This window comes from Strongylocentrotus purpuratus, unplaced genomic scaffold (assembly GCF_000002235.5).
Source record: "Strongylocentrotus purpuratus isolate Spur 01 unplaced genomic scaffold, Spur_5.0 spur5_contig_848, whole genome shotgun sequence".
Lineage (NCBI taxonomy): Eukaryota > Metazoa > Echinodermata > Echinoidea > Camarodonta > Strongylocentrotidae > Strongylocentrotus > Strongylocentrotus purpuratus.
Genome location: NW_022145555.1, coordinates 538,789 through 558,084, shown reverse-complemented (window position 1 = coordinate 558,084; position 19,296 = coordinate 538,789). Strand labels below are relative to the sequence as shown.

The 19,296-nt window shown below is 37.0% G+C and overlaps 1 protein-coding gene across 1 annotated transcript; it reads right to left on the bottom strand.

The window, feature by feature from the left end:
* Positions 1 to 7,360: 7,360 nt before the first annotated feature.
* LOC115927471 (leucine-rich repeat-containing protein 46-like) lies at positions 7,361 to 18,819 on the bottom strand. Its single transcript, XM_030993425.1, has 7 exons — positions 18,695 to 18,819; positions 15,834 to 15,921; positions 14,963 to 15,071; positions 13,502 to 13,658; positions 12,265 to 12,334; positions 11,139 to 11,326; positions 7,361 to 8,342 (listed from the first exon to the last, which is right to left on the bottom strand). Exons 1-7 carry the CDS (start codon positions 18,777 to 18,779, stop codon positions 8,134 to 8,136), a joined length of 906 nt encoding a protein of 301 aa, XP_030849285.1. The 5' UTR covers positions 18,780 to 18,819; the 3' UTR covers positions 7,361 to 8,133.
* Between the last annotated feature and the right edge of the window lie 477 nt (positions 18,820 to 19,296).

Below are 19,296 nucleotides of genomic sequence, written 5' to 3'. Positions count from 1 at the left end.
TCTCAATTTTACCCATGTTCTGTAAGCGTATGCCGAGAGAGAAGATCTTTGGGAAACCCTTAAAAATCTAGTCTGAGAATGGCATTCTAGAACTTCTCTTTATCTTTGAATCAGTGAAGTATGTTCAACCTGCTTTAGTGACCACCTGTCTACAAAGACCATATTTTTGTTTCACTTGAAAATGGTTTCTCATTGAAACACTTACTAAAGGAACCTGTCTACAAAGACCACATGTCTGCAAAGAACATGTTCTGTGTTTCCTTGGGCGGTCTCTATAGACAGGTTTGACTGTAATTTCAATTATGATTTCTCATTGGTGTTTGCACAGATTTAATCTTCGTATGCAGCTACTCACCTGTACATGTAAGTGCCAGTGATTCAAAATTAATGCACAATCAGAGTTGTTACGACAGTTGGATGTAATTTTAATGAAATCAAAGATTTAAAGAGTCTTTGGAATACCACCCCTCATTTTTGATGCGACACTCAACATCACATCAAGGGTTTTGTCAGGGGTGATTAAAGCAAACTATTACCATAAGCATGTCTCTCCTTTAAAAAAACACATTTAGGCATCTGTGGGTATTAGTTTAGACATGTCCTTACATGTTATCTGCTGCAACAATTGTTTGTCAAGTGATGTTTAAAGGTAATAGAGTGGTGAAGTGTGACGTCATCAAAAATCCAATTAAAAAATTTCTTTCTTAACGTATTAAATTGGTTTTCGACGTTTAGACATAATTTTTGATGCTCTTTCGGAAAATGAAGAAAAAATTGAGAAATTCTAAAATTCGATTTTTATGACGTCACAGCTTAGTAGTACGCAAGCCATCAAAAACATTCCTGATTGTTGTCAGAAGTCCAGTCATTATTCCTCAGTCACACCGCAAAACTGACTCCACATCGACTCCAAACCAATCCTACTCGGTCATAGGCCTGTCTTCATCAGCTTGAGTTTGACAAAGAACCCGCTATTTCCAGACTCTGGATATTATCCCGAAGTTCATAATTGTGTCTTCACCAGACTGATACGCTCATCACAAAGTAGCTCGGACAGGCGCATATTAGCCCGCCGTTTCCCAAATATTGGGATATTTTGGAAACAAGACCAAGATTTCTCGGGATATTATCATTATGCTAATTGCAACTGGGGGCTGATGGGGACGCAAATTAACTGGCTAATTTGCGATCGGGATAGTTAAAATAGCGGGTTATTTGGCAAACTCGAGCTGATGAGGACAGGCCTAATTAGGGTAAAGTAATGTTTAGTTCCATCTGTCATTGGTCTGGCGTCGGTGTCGACCTCATCGGTGTGACTGGGTTATCGCTTAAAGTGTGTAGAGGCTCTGTGGTGCTGGTAAGGCCATTTTTGTGTTTTAGAAAATGGCTATGCACTCCAGTGGCAGTCTAGATAGTAGAGGGATCATCAGCAGCAGATTTAGCAAGCTTTGGCAAGCCTAAAACATCTTGAAACTCTTCAAGAGCACTTTGTTTTGATGCAATCTTGGGACGCCAATTTCTGTTTATATTAAAATGTAAATTGACCCCCAGATGGTTTTTGCCAATGTTGTTACACAGGGGTGCTGCTTATTAGCTGTATAAAGAGATGCATTATACTTTATATTTTATAGCCAGTTCTTTGTAACATTACTAAAGAAGAAAAAATAGTGGTGTTGGAAAGTTGTGGGATGTATGAACTAGTATGAACAGTAAAAAATAAAGGAGGAGAATGAAGAAAAACCAGGGCTTTCCATCAATTTCTTAATATTACCTGTGTTATGTATTTGAGAACTTTTTTCAACTCGGTGAATTTGTATGACAGCATATACGACGTGTAGATAAGAAAATGATTCATACTCGCGAGAAGAATTCTCGGATAAATCGATCTATATGTTTGATCTTGTTTATGATATACTACAGACATCATTTGAAGAATGTGGCAAAAAAGATGATTGAATTTTTGTATGATTGTATTTTTTCTAAAGAAAATAAATAATGTTTAGTATATTGATAATCCTTTTTGGAAGGAATGTCACATTCTGTACCATGTTTGTTACACTAAGATGCATATAATGTAGTTAACATTCTTTTCCATTAATGTTTTAATTATGTTTCAATCTATTTCCCTTTCTCTGTTTTCTAACATCGGTTGTTATCCAGAAATCATAGGTTATTGTACAAGTATATATTTTCCAAATGCAGTACAAAGACAAGTAGAGTTCAAGGTTGTTAGCCTTGTGAATTATTTAACTTTCTATGTATATAGTTATGAGAACTTCCATGTCCCTCTGTCTCTGTGTTTGCCTTTAGTTATACATTGTACCCCAAAAACACAAGTCCTGCTTTAAAAAAGTAATACCGGTCAGTTTAAAGTACATGTATCAGGGGACAAGAATTGCACCTGAAGAAGAATGTTGTTTAAGTAAGAGCATCAGAAGCAGTAAACTTAACCCTTATCAGTAGGAATCAATAATAATGATAACACTGTATATTTATTTCGCGTTTAACGTGAAGACTTATATATGCGCTTCACGACGCCCCCCAGTCACTAGTATTAAGCACACAGTAACTGTAGTTATTACAAAATTGAGTTGGAATTGAAATCATACGAATGAAAAAATTGAGTTGGAATTGTAATCATATGTATGAAAAAATTGAGTTGGAATTGAAATCATACGAATGAAAAAATTGAGTTGGAATTGTAATCATATGTATGAAAAAATTGAGTTGGAATTGAAATCTCAAGAAAAAAAAATTGAGTTGGAATTGAAATCATACGAATGAAAAAATGAAATGGAATTGAAATCATACGAATGGAAAAATGAGTTGGAATTGAAATCTCAAGAATAAAAAAATGAGTTGGAATTGAAATCTCAAGAATAAAAAAATGAGTTGGAATTGAAATCATACTAATGAAGAAAAAAAATGAGTTGGAATTGAAATCTCAAGAATAAAAAAATGAGTTGGAATTGAAATCTCAAGAATAAAAAAATTGAGTTGGAATTGAAATCATACTAATGAAGAAAAAAAATGAGTTGGAATTGAAATCTCAAGAATAAAAAAATTGAGTTGGAATCAAAATCATACTAATGAAGAAAAAAAAATGAGTTGGAATTGAAATCCTTTGATTTAAGGTATTATCTATATTTATAGCCACAATTGGTATTTTATTTTCTACATGAAGTGAAGATAAAAAATGCTCAATTTTCTTTATCCCCTTGTATTTTTGTGTAAGAAGAAGAAGAAAAAGAGCAAGTACTCGGACGTTACTTTCGTAAAAATGAGAGCAATTGGTGTATGGACACTACGGAAAGCCTCATGTAAGTAAAAAAGATTATTGCAGTAAATGCATGTGTTAGATTATTTTCTGAAGACAAGTCTATAAAGTCGTCTATCAAAATCATTATTTAACTCGTGAGATTTTAAAATCGATGTCTGTTGTCTCCATTCCTACCCTTCAATATGCAAATATACGGGACTCGTGGATCTTGCATTTGTGGATTATTTATATTATTTTGTTTCAAAGAGAAACTATTAAAGGCACAAGGCACTGTCATCAAATCCTTAGCCAGAAGAAATAAAGGATTTAGTAATTTTCTTTTTTCTTCTCAAGGTCTTTTTCTATATTAGATATTCCTGAAGTTCTTGGAGGAAAAGTGAAGTTCTACTAATTTTCCCACATGTACATGTAGATACACAGAAGTGGTCCAGAAAGATTTTGGCTAATCCACTTTGGATCTTATTTGTATGTAGCTGTTGTATATGCCTTTGTATTTTTTATTGTTCAATTATTGTCATTTTTCTTGTAAGATCATTCGTCGTGAATGAGTTGCAATACCGAGAAATCTATGAGAGAGAATTTTTTGTACCAAAAAATGATTTAAGAAATTAGAAATCTTTGTAAATGATTGTGTATCAAATCCTTACGGTTTATTTAACCACATTTTTTGTAAAGAATTTACTAACCATAGTAATATCTTCTATTATGATTTGCTCTATATGAAAGATTTAATTGAAAAAAAGCTATCTATTTAAATTCTCTAATTTCCTTGCATATGTATAATTGAATTTCTATCATGTATGTAATAAGAACATGTGCAGGAATTGTTTTTATATCAATTTCCTTTGCTTCATTTAGAAAAGGTGTACATTATAAATATATATATAACATTTTCTTCATCTAGTCATTTTGTTTGGGGTATAAAAAGAGAAATAAAAATGGTTATGATTCTTGAAATATTGTATCTTGCACCTGTGGTTGATTTATAACTGCTTTTGTCTTTGTGTGGTCTTCAAGATAAAGACCACTTAAGGTCATGCGATTGCATTGTGAAAGAAACGTTGTGGAATCGATCAGAAAAGGTTGATCATCTAGCATTTAAGTATTGGAGTGTACTGCAAGGTTCTGGAATCATCAAAATGATAAGAAATTTGGCCCAGTCTTCGTAAAGTTACAAGCACTGTACACAGAAAGCGACATGTGCGTTTATCTCTCACAGTCCAATAGATAAACTAATTTACCAAATATATCAATTAGTTGGTATGCGGTTTCCTGGCAAATTTTTTATCATCGTGTATTAGTCAAAACATATTCTTTCACATGATTGGTAATAAAGCGCTTCCATTTCATTTTTTGAAATTGGGGCGTTTCCAATACTGGTCTTTACCTTTAATCTCATGCAGTCTCTATTTTGCCACGTTACGTCTAAAACAACACGAGGTGAAAACTTGGGAAGAAGTGAAAGAAAGGACAAAAATAAGGAATGATAAAGAAATGGAAGTGTATTATCATTTGTACACCACATGCTCGTGTGACGATTGCTCCGTGGCCAATTTCCCACAATAACTGCAACTCCTAAATATAATTACCTTGGAACCAACGCTCTACCGAACCATAACTCCAAAACTAAACCTAGGCCGAAACCCAATTGCCACCCTACCCCGATACTTTTGACGAAATGAAGCCCAGAACAATTGTCACCGGAGCAAATGTTGGGTCATGGTATATTTTTCCACTTTTCTCTTTGCTCATGTGTGTGTTTCTCTCTCTTTCTCCCATTAACACACAAGTACCCCCTCCCCCCCCCCCCAAAAAAAAAAGGTGTAAGCATGACCACAGAAAGTGGGACAGACAAACTTAGACAAGTAAAAAATGAGAATGAGAGAAGGAAGGATAGTGAGAGACAGAGAGAGAGAGAGAGAGGAAGGGGGAAGGGGTGAGAGAGAGAGAGAGAGAGAGAGGAAGGGGTGAGAGAGAGAAAGAGAGAGAGAGAGAGAGGAAGGGGAAAGGGTGATAGAGAGAGAGAGAGAGAGAGAGAAGGGGTCGAGATAGAGATGGGTGCAGATACAAGGTACAATGAGACATTTAGGAAGACTTCTTAAAGTATCAAATATTTCATTTAATTTATTCAGATATAAATATTATGGACGGAAACGATTCACAAAGGATGGTCACAAGCAATATAAATAGATAAATGGTCGGCTGCCATCAAGAAGGCCATAGGAGGAATGTATTGTCAATGGCATTTACAAAGGCCTTGCGGGCAGCCAACCAAATGCTCAGTACAACAAACTACTGAGAAAACAAGTAGTAAAACAAATTTCATCATAATACAGTCAAGCCTGTCTATAGCGACCGCCCAAGGGAAACACACAAAGCGGCCTTTGTAGAAGAGGTGGTCTTTGTAGACGGGTTCCTTTACATGTTACAACGAGAAACCATTTTCAAGGGAAACAAAAAATGTGGTCCTTGTAGACAGGTCGTCTTTATAGACAGGTGGTCACTAAAGCAGGTTTGACTGTAAAAGTTCTTTTAGTTTTTCTGGTGAATTCATTCTTACCACAACTGTAAAAAGACAAGTATATTATGTACATCGATAACAAAGTCATATCGGACCATTCTACAGTGAAACTTGTATATAAAGACCTCTCTAGGGAAACATGAAAGGTGGTCTTTATGTGCAGGTTCCTTTAGTACAGGTTTCAATACATACAAGGGAAACAATAAATGTGGTCTTTATAGACAGGTGGTCGCTAAAGAAGGTTTGAATGTATTATGAGCATTCAAATTCATCTTCCCTAAAATCATCGTAATAAGCCTCTTTCATTCTCCTGGAAAAACTTTAAACTTCACATATTAATTTTGTTGCATTAAAACTTTTAAAAAGCTTTGGGCGTTTTTCCTGTCACCAAAAGTAACTGTAGTTGAGAAAGTTGCATAAAATTGAATATCGGTACACATGTACAGGTAATTTGGTCTTGGAGTTTAGTCCCCTCAATGTCAATATTAAAGTTTCCCATATAAATTGCAAACATTTGAAATACATGTATAGTAAACTGGTCGACTAAACTTAGTCCTCTGCTCTGCTACAAATAATTTTGTTAATGTTTCCTTAATCTCACATTTTCAAGGTGATGACAAAATTGCTTTTTCTTTGAAAGAGAAACACAAAATAAATAGAATACTATAAACATGGGACATTATCAGTGCATTCATTTCCCCACAAATTGCAGGATAAATAGGATCGAGACTAATATTTGCATAGTTTACCACTTTATACCGCGAGTATGAGCACCAAAATGCGTTCATTTCCCAATGTATGATTGGATAGACATTGGGCCTACGAATGATATTTGAATAGCTTTCCATGTAATGCATGGAAACACATATACAGTGAAACCTGTATACAAAGACCACTCAGGGTGACAAGTGAAGCAGTCTTGATATGCAGGTGGTCTTTATATACAGGTGTCTATGTTTTCATGAGAACCACTATTCAATGAAAACAGAAAATGTGGTCTTTATAGGGAGGTGGTCTTCCAAATGCAAGTGGTCACAAAAAGCGGTTACCGCTGTTTACAAATAATCACCTGCTGACAACGAGTGATTGTAATCAGTTTAAAGGCCAACTGCACTACTTGCAGCTACTTGCTCCCTCTATATAGAAAACAATGCCTAATCGGTGACCACTGGTCCCCCATGATCCTCTTTTTCTTATGTTAACTGAGAGCTGAGTTGATGCGATAAACACCTGTCAGTGACCTCCCTGGGTGGTCTAATCCCTCCTAGCCAAACTAGTACAGATGGGCTATAATGAATAGACAGCATGACTGATACTGATTCTCAAAACAAGAGAAAATGAATCAAAAAGAGTAACAATAACTTTTTACCATATTTGGTGAAAAAGAACAAGGATTTCAACAAATTTTTGTCTCCATATTTACAAGACTGCTAAATAATACACTACAGGGTAAACTCCATTACAACAAAGTCTGAAAGCCTGTCTGTACTAGTTTGGTCAAGAGGGATTAGACCTCCCTGCAAGGTCACTGGACAGGTGATTATCTCATCAAATCAGCTCTCAATTAACAGAAGAGAAAGGGGATCATGGGGGACCAACAGGCACCGATTAGGCATTGTTTGCTATATAGAGGGAGCAAGTAGCTAAGTAGTGCAGTGGGGGGCTTTAACAACCACAAAAACACTATTTGAGAACACATTTCTTATTCGCATCATGAATTATAAATAATGGAATGATACAAAGGTGGCACTGTGCAATTCTTCACTTTTTTCATGACATGCACTTCCTTATTATAAGCTATTTTGTTATAATGGAATTTCCCTGTAGTCTCTCTCTATTTACATTAGGCCAGGCAAAATTAATACTCCGTTTCTTGTCCTCAAGTTTGATATCTGATAATTCATCCACACACACCTCCTATGAGGTCGATTTCAACACCAATTTTCTTGACAAAATTGCACATGAAAATGGAGTACAGACTTCAGAGGCTTCAAAACGAGATGAAAATGGTAAGATATAATAATAATAATAATAATAATACTCAGTTTTATATAGCGCTTATTACAATCACTAAGCGCTTCCAAACTTAGAGATTATTACCCTGGCTTTAGCTGTGCTGCCATGACGGCGCTCTAGCATTTCAAGTAATTAATCCCTGCCAGGTCAATGTTTTTGTTACCTCATTGTTTGAGGAAATTAATAAGATATCTTTTTTTTCTTCATTTCAAAACAGAAGTATCAAGTGACAAAGGAAGCAGAAGAGGACAAGAAACTAGGAATTTAGTTTCATTGGCCTTATAAAAGCTATTAATACAGGGTTGTTACACCGTCCCTATCTGGATGCTGGAGAGGAGGTAAACTGGCGCTGTTTATCTCTGGGCGATCGTGGCGACACCAGACTCGACCTTGCCGTTTCCATGGCCTGCCGCGATTGGCTGCGGACTTCCTCGATCTGCAGCATGTGACGGTCATGCTGATCGGTGTACTGGGACGCCCTCTCTCGCGACTGATGGATTAAGTCTGCACTCAAGCGGAAAACGTCTGTAAATGAAACAGAATAAGAAAAGAAAAAAAGTGATAAATGCTGTTTGTGATTGCCAGTGCCGTTTCAATGTAGAGATTGCGCAATCAATTTGCAAATGGAACAAATCAGGCAACTTAAAAACCAGTGGTCCATTCGGAATACTATGTTATCCTTTATAAGGATAATAATAATAATAATAATAAAAACGTTATTTATAATAGTTTGTTAAAGGTACATGTAATACAAAGTTTCGGGAAATTTTACAAATTGGCTGGATTATGATTCTTTACAATTTTGATATATTTGGATGCCTCGGTGGATGCATTGTAAGCAGTAGAAAATTTAGCCCCTCAAACACTTCTGCTTTCGAGGAAAATTGAATATCGAAATTTCCCGCTGCTCCCGGTATATTTTGATAAATTTTAAATAGCCCTTACGGCCAAACAATGTGAGCTGTGACCATGACAATCTCAGAATATGTAGTTGTGATATATAATTTCCAAACGGAAATAGCCAATCGGTCGATTTTAGTCAAGAAACATTGTTTTATAGCTAAATTAATATCTTGACCTTGAGAGGGACCTATACAACATAAAGCGTTTATTATTTACAATTTCATCACTTTAGACTCGATTTTAACCGCGACAACGATCATTGAATATTGTAGGATTGCATATGCTTCCAATATGTTCATTTGAACCAAATTCATGACCCCATACCAAAACTTTTTATTACCTTTTGTCATTAAAAACTCAAAGGATGAAAAATCATTAACCCTGTGTCAACAATCATTCTACATTTTGCGATTTGGCTCCTTAACTTTTCGATTCAGAGCCCTACAAAATTTGCCATATATACACAAGTATAAGGGGCAATTTTTTGGCATACACTGCATCTATTTGTGTTCCATGAAAAAGTTGCGTTTGATGCCAGGAGTTAAAAAAAAATAATAAAACAATTTAAAACCTTAAATCGGAAACACATTGAGGAATTCAAAATCATTGTTTTTCAATCAAAATTGTTGATATTTTCAAATTTTGGATAGCATTCTTACCCATATATATTGTTTATAGAGACATTGCATTATATTTTAATAATGTAGCAAAAAAAAAGTAAAATATTATTTTTGCCAATATGGCCCTAAAGATAAATCTTGTCCTGAAAGGGTTATTTAAAAAAACGAAAGTACGAAAAGTCATTGTCTCACATCTGCAAAAAGCTGCCTGCATATGCCTACTACAGTACAGGGTGACATCTGAGCAAGCCCAAATATTACATGTATTCTAGGCAATTCCATTTCATTATGACAATTTAATACTTTCACTTTATTTCTCAGACTACAGCCCCCGGCAAACTTCTCATCATCTTTCATCCAGCAAACGAAACAAATTGCACAATGTAATACATAACCTACAAGCAGCAGTAATCCTTTTACAATGTTACTGCATAATTGAGGCAACAGTGGCAGAATTTTTCCTTTCTGTTCACTGACGGCTTGACGCTCTTTAAAAATTGTCTAAAAGAAAAGAGAGATTTCATCAGCAGTGATCTCATGGTTTCTTTCTCTTTGCAGAGCTCCAATCATTCTTATAGAGCTTTCCAGACTTAATTAGCTAAAGGCTCCTCAGAACTTCTTTATTGTATCTCTTTTGTGAGGTACTGATACTATGAGCTAGAAGCGTAATATACTTTAAAAAAATCTAACATGGCAGTTTAAAGCCCCACTGCACTACTTATAGCTACTTGCGCCCTCTATACAGCCAACAATGCCTAAGCGGTACCCGTTGATAATAATAAATAATAATAAAAACGTTACTTATAAAGCGCTTACCACCGAAGTCTCTAAGCGCTATACACACAAAATAGACTGATATACAATTACATCTTATACAAAACTAAAAATGCAAATAAACCTACAAATAACAATACATATAAAATACACATCAAAGTGAACAGAGATAATTAATCATCGAACGCAATTTTGAATAAATGTGTCTTGAGACTAGTTTTGAATAGGTTAACGGTTTGACAGTTTTTTACATTTAAAGGTAATTTGTTCCAAAGTTCAGCAGAAGCTTTGCGAAAGGAGCGATTACCATAAGAGAGAGTTGACACAGAAGTAGATACGAGGTTTAATTGTGAAGATGACCGTAAATTGCGTGAGGGTTTGTATTCCTCGATTAATTCTTGCAGATAAATTGGTGCCAATTCATGAATGCATTTATAAGTTAAAACTAAGATTTTGTACATAATGCGGTACGTCACCGGCAACCAATGCAATTCGCGAAGTACTGGGGTGATGTGTTCACAAGAACGTGTGCGTGTTACAAGCCTGGCAGCAGAGTTTTGGATTCTCTGGAGTTTTGCAATGTGCGACTCCGGAAGGCCATAAAGAAGGCTGTTGCATTGATCAAGACGGCATGTAATAAATGCATGTATAAGCGTTTCGGTAGATTTTTTATCAAGAAAATTTCTAATACCACCTATCTTGTACAAGGCATATGAAGCTGAGCGACAAATATTTTTTATATAATCATCCATCCTAAGATCATTTTCAAAGATGACACCAAGGTTACGTGCACTTTTGACAGGTTGTATCGGAACATTAGCAATTTCGACAGATGGTAAATGGGAGGACTTTCTGAATCGAGATGTTACATGTATCATCCCCCATGATGCCCTTTTTCTTATGTTAATTGAGAGCTGATTTGATGAGATAACCACCTGCCAGTGACCTTGCAGGGAGGTCTAATCCCTCCATACCAAACTAGTGCAGAGGGGCTTTAATACAATCATATCTATCTACAACTCACCATCTATCTGAACATTATCTTGACCACTGCTACGATCTCCATCTCCTTCATCTTCCTCCTCCTCCTCATCCTCCTCATCATCCTCCTCATCGCTCGATACTGGATGACCGGCTCCTCTCTTAACATCTTTAGTCAGCATCTCGTTGTCAAGCTGTTTCAGGTTTGGGAGCACTGCAAGAAGTCGTGTCCTGGGGGGTGTTTCACAAAACTTGTCATCAGTGACAAATGTTATTAGCTACTGAAATCCTTATTTCTGATTGATTATCAACAGATTTGTCACTGATATTTGTCATTTGTCATTGAAAAAAGGCTTTGTGAAATGGGCCCCCAGCTGGGGGGGCGTTTAAAAAAACTTGTCATCAGTGACAAATGACAGTTGTTGTTATAAGCTACTAAAATCCTTGCTTCTGATTGGTTATCAACAGATTTGTCAATTGTATTTGTCATTTGTCTTTGCAAAAAGGCTTTGTGAAACGGGTCCCAGTATTCCACCACAAAGAAAGAGAGACAGGTCAAAGAGCTATAGAGTACCGAAGCTGTGACGTCATAAAAATCATATGCTCTGGCTTCTAACGGTTAGGAGCCAGAGCATATAACACTGAGTTCCCATAGGCAATCTTTTTATTCAGATGGTCATATCTCAGCCAATACTTGACATATTCAATTGGTTTTCGACATGTGGACATTATTTTTGATGCTCTTTCGGAAAATGGAAGAAAAAATAGAGAAATTCTAAAAAGCTAGCTTACTCATGACGTATTCACATTTACTTGCCATGGAAATTTTGCATCAGAAAACCCTAATGATTTTAAAAGATTTTAAGTTGAACTTATCTCTTAGTTGGACGTAACAATAATGGAAAGCCGTTGGCATCTATGAAAATATTTTGTAAAAGTTATTTTAAAAAGGCATAAAATGTCGATTCGATTCATTCATATTTTCTCTTATCAAGGAGATTTTATGTTCTTGATGTGGAATTTACAAAGAATCTAAAATACTTGAATTTTCACTGTTGAATATATTTTATTTGAAGGCTACAAATAGCTCTCCATAATGTTTATGTTCAACTTAGGATTTTTGTGAAACACCCCCCTGTTTTCTTTTGGTGCTCTGTGTGGCAACGTACCTGTAATCTGGAAGGTCTCTGCAAGGATTCCCTCTCACATCCAGGAACACCAATGACTTGGGAAGCTCTTCTAATGAAATAAAGAAAGAAAACAAAAAGAAAATATCAAAGCAGAACTTGCTACATGATCTGTTCAAGATTTAAATCATATCACCAGGCTTCAATGGCATTAAGTCAAAGACTAAGATCGACTTTCAGTTGGACTTAACTATGGCAGGCAGTTCATGCCACTGTTTGCTCTCACCTTTTGCTGACATTGGTTCCTCAAGAGATGTACAAATCATGGTCACAAATCTACAGAATTTACATTTTTTGATAATTTATCATCGAAGGAAACTAGATGGAACTTCAACTGCGCGCAGTTGAGAATGATGCCTCCGTCATCGAGAGATTTTTCAAACCAAAACGGAAGCAATTTTTAAAAATTCATGTTTGATTGTATTCCATTCACAGGTTCTCAAAGTATTGTGATTTCGAGCTATTTATAGTTTGATAGTAATCCATCTGTCAGTTCTAATGATGATGCATTCACAAGTTATTTATATTCATAAATACTGAGCCCTATGACTTTTGACCTCATGACCCTAAAATCTAATCAGTTCATTGGCTCTGCAAGAGAAATGGGGACCTGGTAGGATGACGAAAGCCTTTGAGTTAAAGATAAAGACCAGTTATAGTCATGCGATTGTATTGTGAAAGAAACGTTGTGGAATTGATCAGAAAAGGTTGATCATCTAGCATATAAGTATTGGTGTGTACTGCAAGGTTCTGGAATCATCAAAATGATAAGAAATTTGGCCCAGTCTTCGTAAAGTTACAAGCACTGTACACAAAAAGATGTATATGGGACTACGCACACGCGCGCGACACATGCGTTTATCTCTCACAGTCCAATAGATAAACTAATTTACCAAATATATTGATTAGTAGGCGGTTTTACCGGCAAAATTTTTATCATCATGTATTAGTCAAAACATATTCTTTCACATGATTGGTAATAAAGAGCTTCAATTTCATTTTTTGAAATTGGGGCGTTTCCAATACTGGTCTTTATCTTTAATAGTAATTGCCATATGAACTCACATTTACTTTATGGTAGGAATACTCTCCATGCAGTGGGGATGGTGCACATTGTGCGTGAATGAATCCGATGACCAGGGTAATAACATCTGTAAGGCACTTTAGAGAGACAGTATTTTGTATTAAGCGCTATGAATATCCAGATTATTTTTATTACCTTCTGACAATTCTGCAATCTTGTTATCGGAGAGATCTAACAGCTTGAGGGTATCGAGTATCTTCAAGTTCTCAACCTTGTGTATCTTATTCCCGGCCAGGGTGAGGAACTGAATAGCAGTAAGACACTCCAAGTTCTCTATCTTCTCAATGGAATTCTGAAAGATAACGAATGGAGGGAGATGATGCAGTTTATAGATAAAGTCAAACCTGCTTTAGTGACCACCTGTCTACAAAGACCACCTGTCTACAACAAGCACATTTTTTGTTCCCCTTGAAAATGGTTTCTCATTGAAACATGTACTAAAGGAACCCGTCTACAAACACCACTTTTTGTGTTTCCCTTAGGCGGTCGCTTTAGACAGGATTGACAGTAGATGTAGTTTATACACCAATTCAAAGAGAGAGAGAGAGAGAGAGAGAGAGAGAGAGAGCTGAACATATGAAGTGCACGCTCACTGTCAGCCGCCATTGCTGGGGGCCATCAAGTATAGATTATTTAAAATAGTCCTATTTTAGTTCAGGGACAGCCATGTACATGTCTGATTACATACAGCATTGCATATTCTCTTGTTAAAGGGATAGTTGAGTTCTGTTTTCAGACCGCAAATGCCTTCAAAGTGCATGGTTATTGCTCTTATTCTTATCTATAACATTTATAGTGCCCTTTTAGAACCTAAAATTGCTATGAAGGTAACTTTAGACCCCCAAATGTGTGAAATTTAGCCAATACGATCTGACCAATTCAGCTCCACTTTAAAAAAAAAAACAGTGACCGTTATTCAATTATTTAATTAAAAATAACAATACATGAGCCGGCTAATTGGGGGTAATATAAGCAACACGAAAATGTCAACAAAAAAGCCAACATCGGCATTGGCTGAAATACGACATAAAAGCTGTTATTTCCTTTTTTTTCAACGGTTTTTTCAAATTTTTCAAAATATCTAATATATGTGGTGGTACACATGTATTACAAATCGTTATATTTCAGCCGTCTCTGAACCAATTTTGATCAAACAAAGGTTATTTTCTTATTTAAATATTATGTTCTTTCAAATTTGACACTCAGTTTTTCACTATCTCACAAAAAAATTATTTTGTGTAGCGCCCTCTGCAACAGAACTCAACTATCCCTTTAAGCTTTTGGATGGACCCCAAGTCCCCAACTATGGGGAACAAAGAATACAATATTCCCAGAAACCATGGAAACTGAATTGGTCTATAGAGAAAGACTCTATGACCCTATGAGCATAGATATTTATATCAATGGAAAGCTGAATGAACGTAGACAAATCAAACAAATCCCTTTCAGCTCAGTATTGAACAAAAGCAAATTAAAACCTCATTTTCTGCATCCCTCCTAATTACGAATCAACAGGTGTCTAATTTGCCGCAGGTACAGTGATGACATAACATGTGCACCTGATCGGCTCGCCTATATAGCTGAGATATTACATACTTGCTGAAGGTAAAGATTGGTTACAGGTCCAAGCATCTCAAGGTTATCAATCTCTGTGATGTTCTCTCTGTCAAGTCGCACATGGGTCAGCTTCATCAAGCCTGCAATACTGGTAAAGGAAAAAAAAAATTCATTACTAAAAATTGATAGATTGATGAACAACACAGAACTTTGAATAATATTCCCAAATTTGCTTTGCTACTTCAGTCTTTCTTTTGTTTGTCTTTCTTATATTTCTTATCAAATTTCTTCTTCCTTTCTTTTCACTTTGGTAACTACTACTACTCCTACTACTACTACTACTACTACTACTACTACTACTACTACTACTACTACTACTACTACTACTACTACTACTACTACTACTACTACTACAACTACTACTACCACCACTACAACAACTTCTACTACTACTACTACTAGTACCAATACAGTTTTACTACAACTTCCGCTGCTGCTGTTCTATTTTTTCTACCCCCCTTTCAATTTTTCCTTTTCATCCTCATTCTCATCTGTTCTCTTGGCCTTCTTTCCACCCACCTTTCCTTCTTATTGGTATTTTACTCTTTTTTTTCTTTTGCTGCTGCTACTTTCTTCACCCTCTTCTTTCTTTCTTTCTTTCTTTCCTTCCTTCCTTCCTTCCTTTCTTTCTTCCTTCCTTCCTTCCTTCCTTCCTTCCTTCCTTCCTTCCTTCCTTCCTTCCTTCCTTCCTTCCTCCCTCCCTCCCTCCCTCCCTCCCTCCCTCCCTCCCTCCCTCCCTCCCTCCCTTCCTCCTCCTCCTCCTCCTCCTCCCTCTTCCAATCTTCCTTTCCATCTTTCTTCTCCTCCTTCCTTAATATGTAGATGGTATTAATTTCATTGCAATACTCACAGCTCATCTCCTGATCCTTGCACCGTTGATTCAGGTAGATTTCTCTTTGCAATCAACGACATATTGATATGGGCTGGCTTACGTTGACCTGCATCATACATGTAAAATGATAAAGCACATGCCTTTAAACCCTTTCTTGTCAAGTGCAACATATCCCGACCAATACATTTGAGTGGTGAACATTGAACGATGTGTATGGATTAAGACAAGCAATGAATTAGTGCAAAAAGGTAACATAACTAGTCAGAGGAGAAAAAAAAAGTAATAATAAAGTCAACAATAGTCAAGTAGGGTCTATGACTGCCATCAAATTATAACGAAAGAATAAGAAGAAGATCCACACACATATACTATACTGAATCAGACACTTCCGAATTCGGACGGATGCCGGGTGACCACCACTCCAGCATAGAGAGTCAATGCTAATTAAGCCCGAGTCATTACGGTTTTTGTGCTAAACGTTTAACCGTTAAAAGTATACGGGCGGTTTCGTTTAACCGTTATAAAAATACATGAATTTGTAATAGTGCTGTAGCTGGAACACCTGCCGGTCTTCAGCCCGTCGGGCTGAGCATCACAAACTGGGTCAACCCAGTAAACAGAAACCATAACAAACAACATGAAAATGTCTTATTATTCCTCATCTGATATCATGATAAGCCCAGCAAAGTTACCTTAAAGCTTATCTGCCATAGTTTACAGGAGGGATTAGAGCGCCCTGCAAGGTCACTGGACAGGTGGCTATCTCATCAACTCAGCTCTCAGTTAACATAAGAAAAAGAGGATCATGGGGAACCAATGGTCACCGATTAGGCATTGTTTGTTATATAGAGGGCGCAAGTAGCTACAAGTAGTGCAGTGGGCCTTTAAGCAATTGAGGTCAAGTCGATGTGAAGATGGTTTGATCTGTGATGTGTTTATATATGCCTCTGCAATCATGTTTGCATGTATCATTGCTGTATGGATGTGGATGTGTGTATCACACCAAAGAGATATCAGCTTGTGTATCCTCCTTGATCACACACACCCAAGACACACCCAGCAATGAGCTGATCAATGTTAGTGACCAATCAGGAAGCATCTCTAGCTATGTGGGTGCGGTTTGATACCAGCATAAATTACAGGTTGGTGACCGAACGTGCATGGAGTCATGGACCCAGTTCAGTGCGAGGTCAAAAAGCCACGTGTTCGCCATATGTGTGTGTGTGTATGATGAAAGTTTGTACAGTGTATTTGGGCGCCGATGTTTGAGGTGGATTGTGTTGTGTAAGTGTGTGTGTGGCATGCATGGACCATGGAGAGAGTGAAGAAGTAAGACAAGTGAGATAGAACATGAGAAAGGGTGGCTGTGAATTGAATGATCAAAAACTTAAATTACTCACAATGTCCAAGACTTTGTTAATTTGTTGATTAATATTTCTAAAAATGCAATTATTATTGTCATCATTATTTTTGTATTTTATTTATATAGACCTATATCAACATTATTTTAAGAGGGGTCGAGTCGGGAAGGGTTTGATATTAATATTGATATTAATAGTGAGAGAGAGAGAATCGGGGAGAAGGGAAGTGAGAGGAACTGACTGTCTGAAAGTGCAACAATAAGAAAAGGTACATGAGCGATGAACACAGAGAGAAGGGGAATAAAGAGGGTGAGATTAAGAGAGAAGGGCGCATGATTGGTGACAAATTCATTCATAGAATAGAGATTACTGCTGCCAGACAACTGGCGCCCAGCTGCCAGGGTGTAACATTACACTGTGGTTTCTTTGATTATCTTTATTATCGGCTATTCAGCATCAGCATCAGTATGGGGAAGTGTGAGGTGATCCTGTTGAAACTTCCGGTCGTTTCATTGAGTGGTGCTTCGTTCGAAAAAGAACCTTAACTATTTTTGCTCGCATGGCGGCTGGACGCACAAATAAATTTTATGGAAGCATTTGGTGCTGAGAGGACCAGTGCTTGTCCAATCTAATCTTGAAAGAAGTGATTGAGGATGAGGAGATGACAGATGATATTAGCACATTCCAAAATGTAAACAAGTAACGGTTAAACGGAGCGAGAAATGCCAAACAGTTTTGATGAATGCGGTCGTTTAACCGTCGGTTAAACGGTTTGACTCAGGCCTAATGCTAATGCGTATTGACCTTTAGCGCTGCACTACGTGCTTATACTACTAGGCAGCAGTTGCACACATGAATAGTCAATACACACGTAACACACAAATGCACGATATGAAGACGATGCATGTTAAAATCGCTGAATATGCACGAGGTTAAGAAAGCCGAGGGTGTTTACAGTCACAGCTCTGTTTGTTCGAGTCATGCATATTCAGCAATTTCGAACGATCGGCGCTCGATAGCATGAATATTCATATTTTCTGCGCCACTGCCGCGCATGCGTACCTTCTCTTCGCCATTTTGACTCGACGCTGCAACATGGAAGAATCGTTGGTGTAGGAGACCGAATAACCCTTTTTTTCCCCATCGAAGACTTCTACAAATTATAATTTCAAGTGGTCATCCATATGCTCAGACTAAGAGGAGTCGAGCAACCTATGAAGACAAAATTGTAAGTACTCCCTTTGCAGATTTAACGATAATGTCGCCCCATCGGCTGTTTTACTAGCCCCCACGAAAGTAAAACCGAAGCTCCGACGCCTGCGGCGCCGGTGTTGGATCTTCCCGGTGTTGGATCTTCCCGGAGTTACTCAGAATTCTGAGTTTGCCCCAAACTCACTAAAAAGTTAGGCCTACACCAATCAAAGTATATGGGCCACAAGCGGCAACCCTATAGATTTGACGCGATTTTCATCACCATCCTTTTTAGACCTCATTCATCATATAAAAGCTCTTGCTTACCCATTCCAAGGAGGTTTTCGATTTCTAAATTGAATTCCTCATCGAACTGTTTCCTCAATTCTTCCTCAGACAAATCTTGAGCCATTTTTGCTCAGTACGCGTAGATCTACGTAGTCTACATGCATTTATTCGTAAACAAATAAATGGTACAAGAGATTCCATACAATTAAGGTAACTCGGCCCGCGCGCGCCGCGGCGCGTCGTGAAACGGGTCGAGCTCATTCGCTCCATCCATGAATATTTCTTGATTTCCCCCCTGATTAATTTGTGTGGTTTGGTTTTGGGTTTTTGTTCGAGTTGGATCCATTACTATTTGTTGCTTTATTTTTTTAGGCTCTACTTTTTCTTCTCCAAATGACTGAAGGGCAGGGGTGTCGCTAGACCTTTTTTCAGTGTGACAGTTGGGTACTATTGGAGCAAATAAAATGAGAAGATTTATTTAAATTATTTCTAAACCCTGTACACTGTGAGGAGAAACAATCGTCACGGCACCTTATATTTAAAAAAAAATCTTTAATTCATTTATTCATATTCTACAACTTATGACAAATACTTAGATCGATTTGAGAAAAAATAAAGTGTATATGAATGAACAGATTATA

What these genes read in the sequence shown, in the direction of transcription:
- LOC115927471 (XM_030993425.1), bottom strand. Translation starts at nt 18,779, where the DNA reads ATGGCTCAAGATTTGTCTGAGGAAGAATTGAGGAAACAGTTCGATGAG. An exon ending in CAAGGATCAGGAGATGAGCT is followed by an intron (nt 15,072 to 15,833) that starts GTGAGTATTGCA and finishes TTCCTTTACCAG; the next exon opens with TATTGCAGGCTTGATGAAGC. An exon ending in GATTGCAGAATTGTCAGAAG is followed by an intron (nt 12,335 to 13,501) that starts GTAATAAAAATA and finishes TTATTTCATTAG; the next exon opens with AAGAGCTTCCCAAGTCATTG.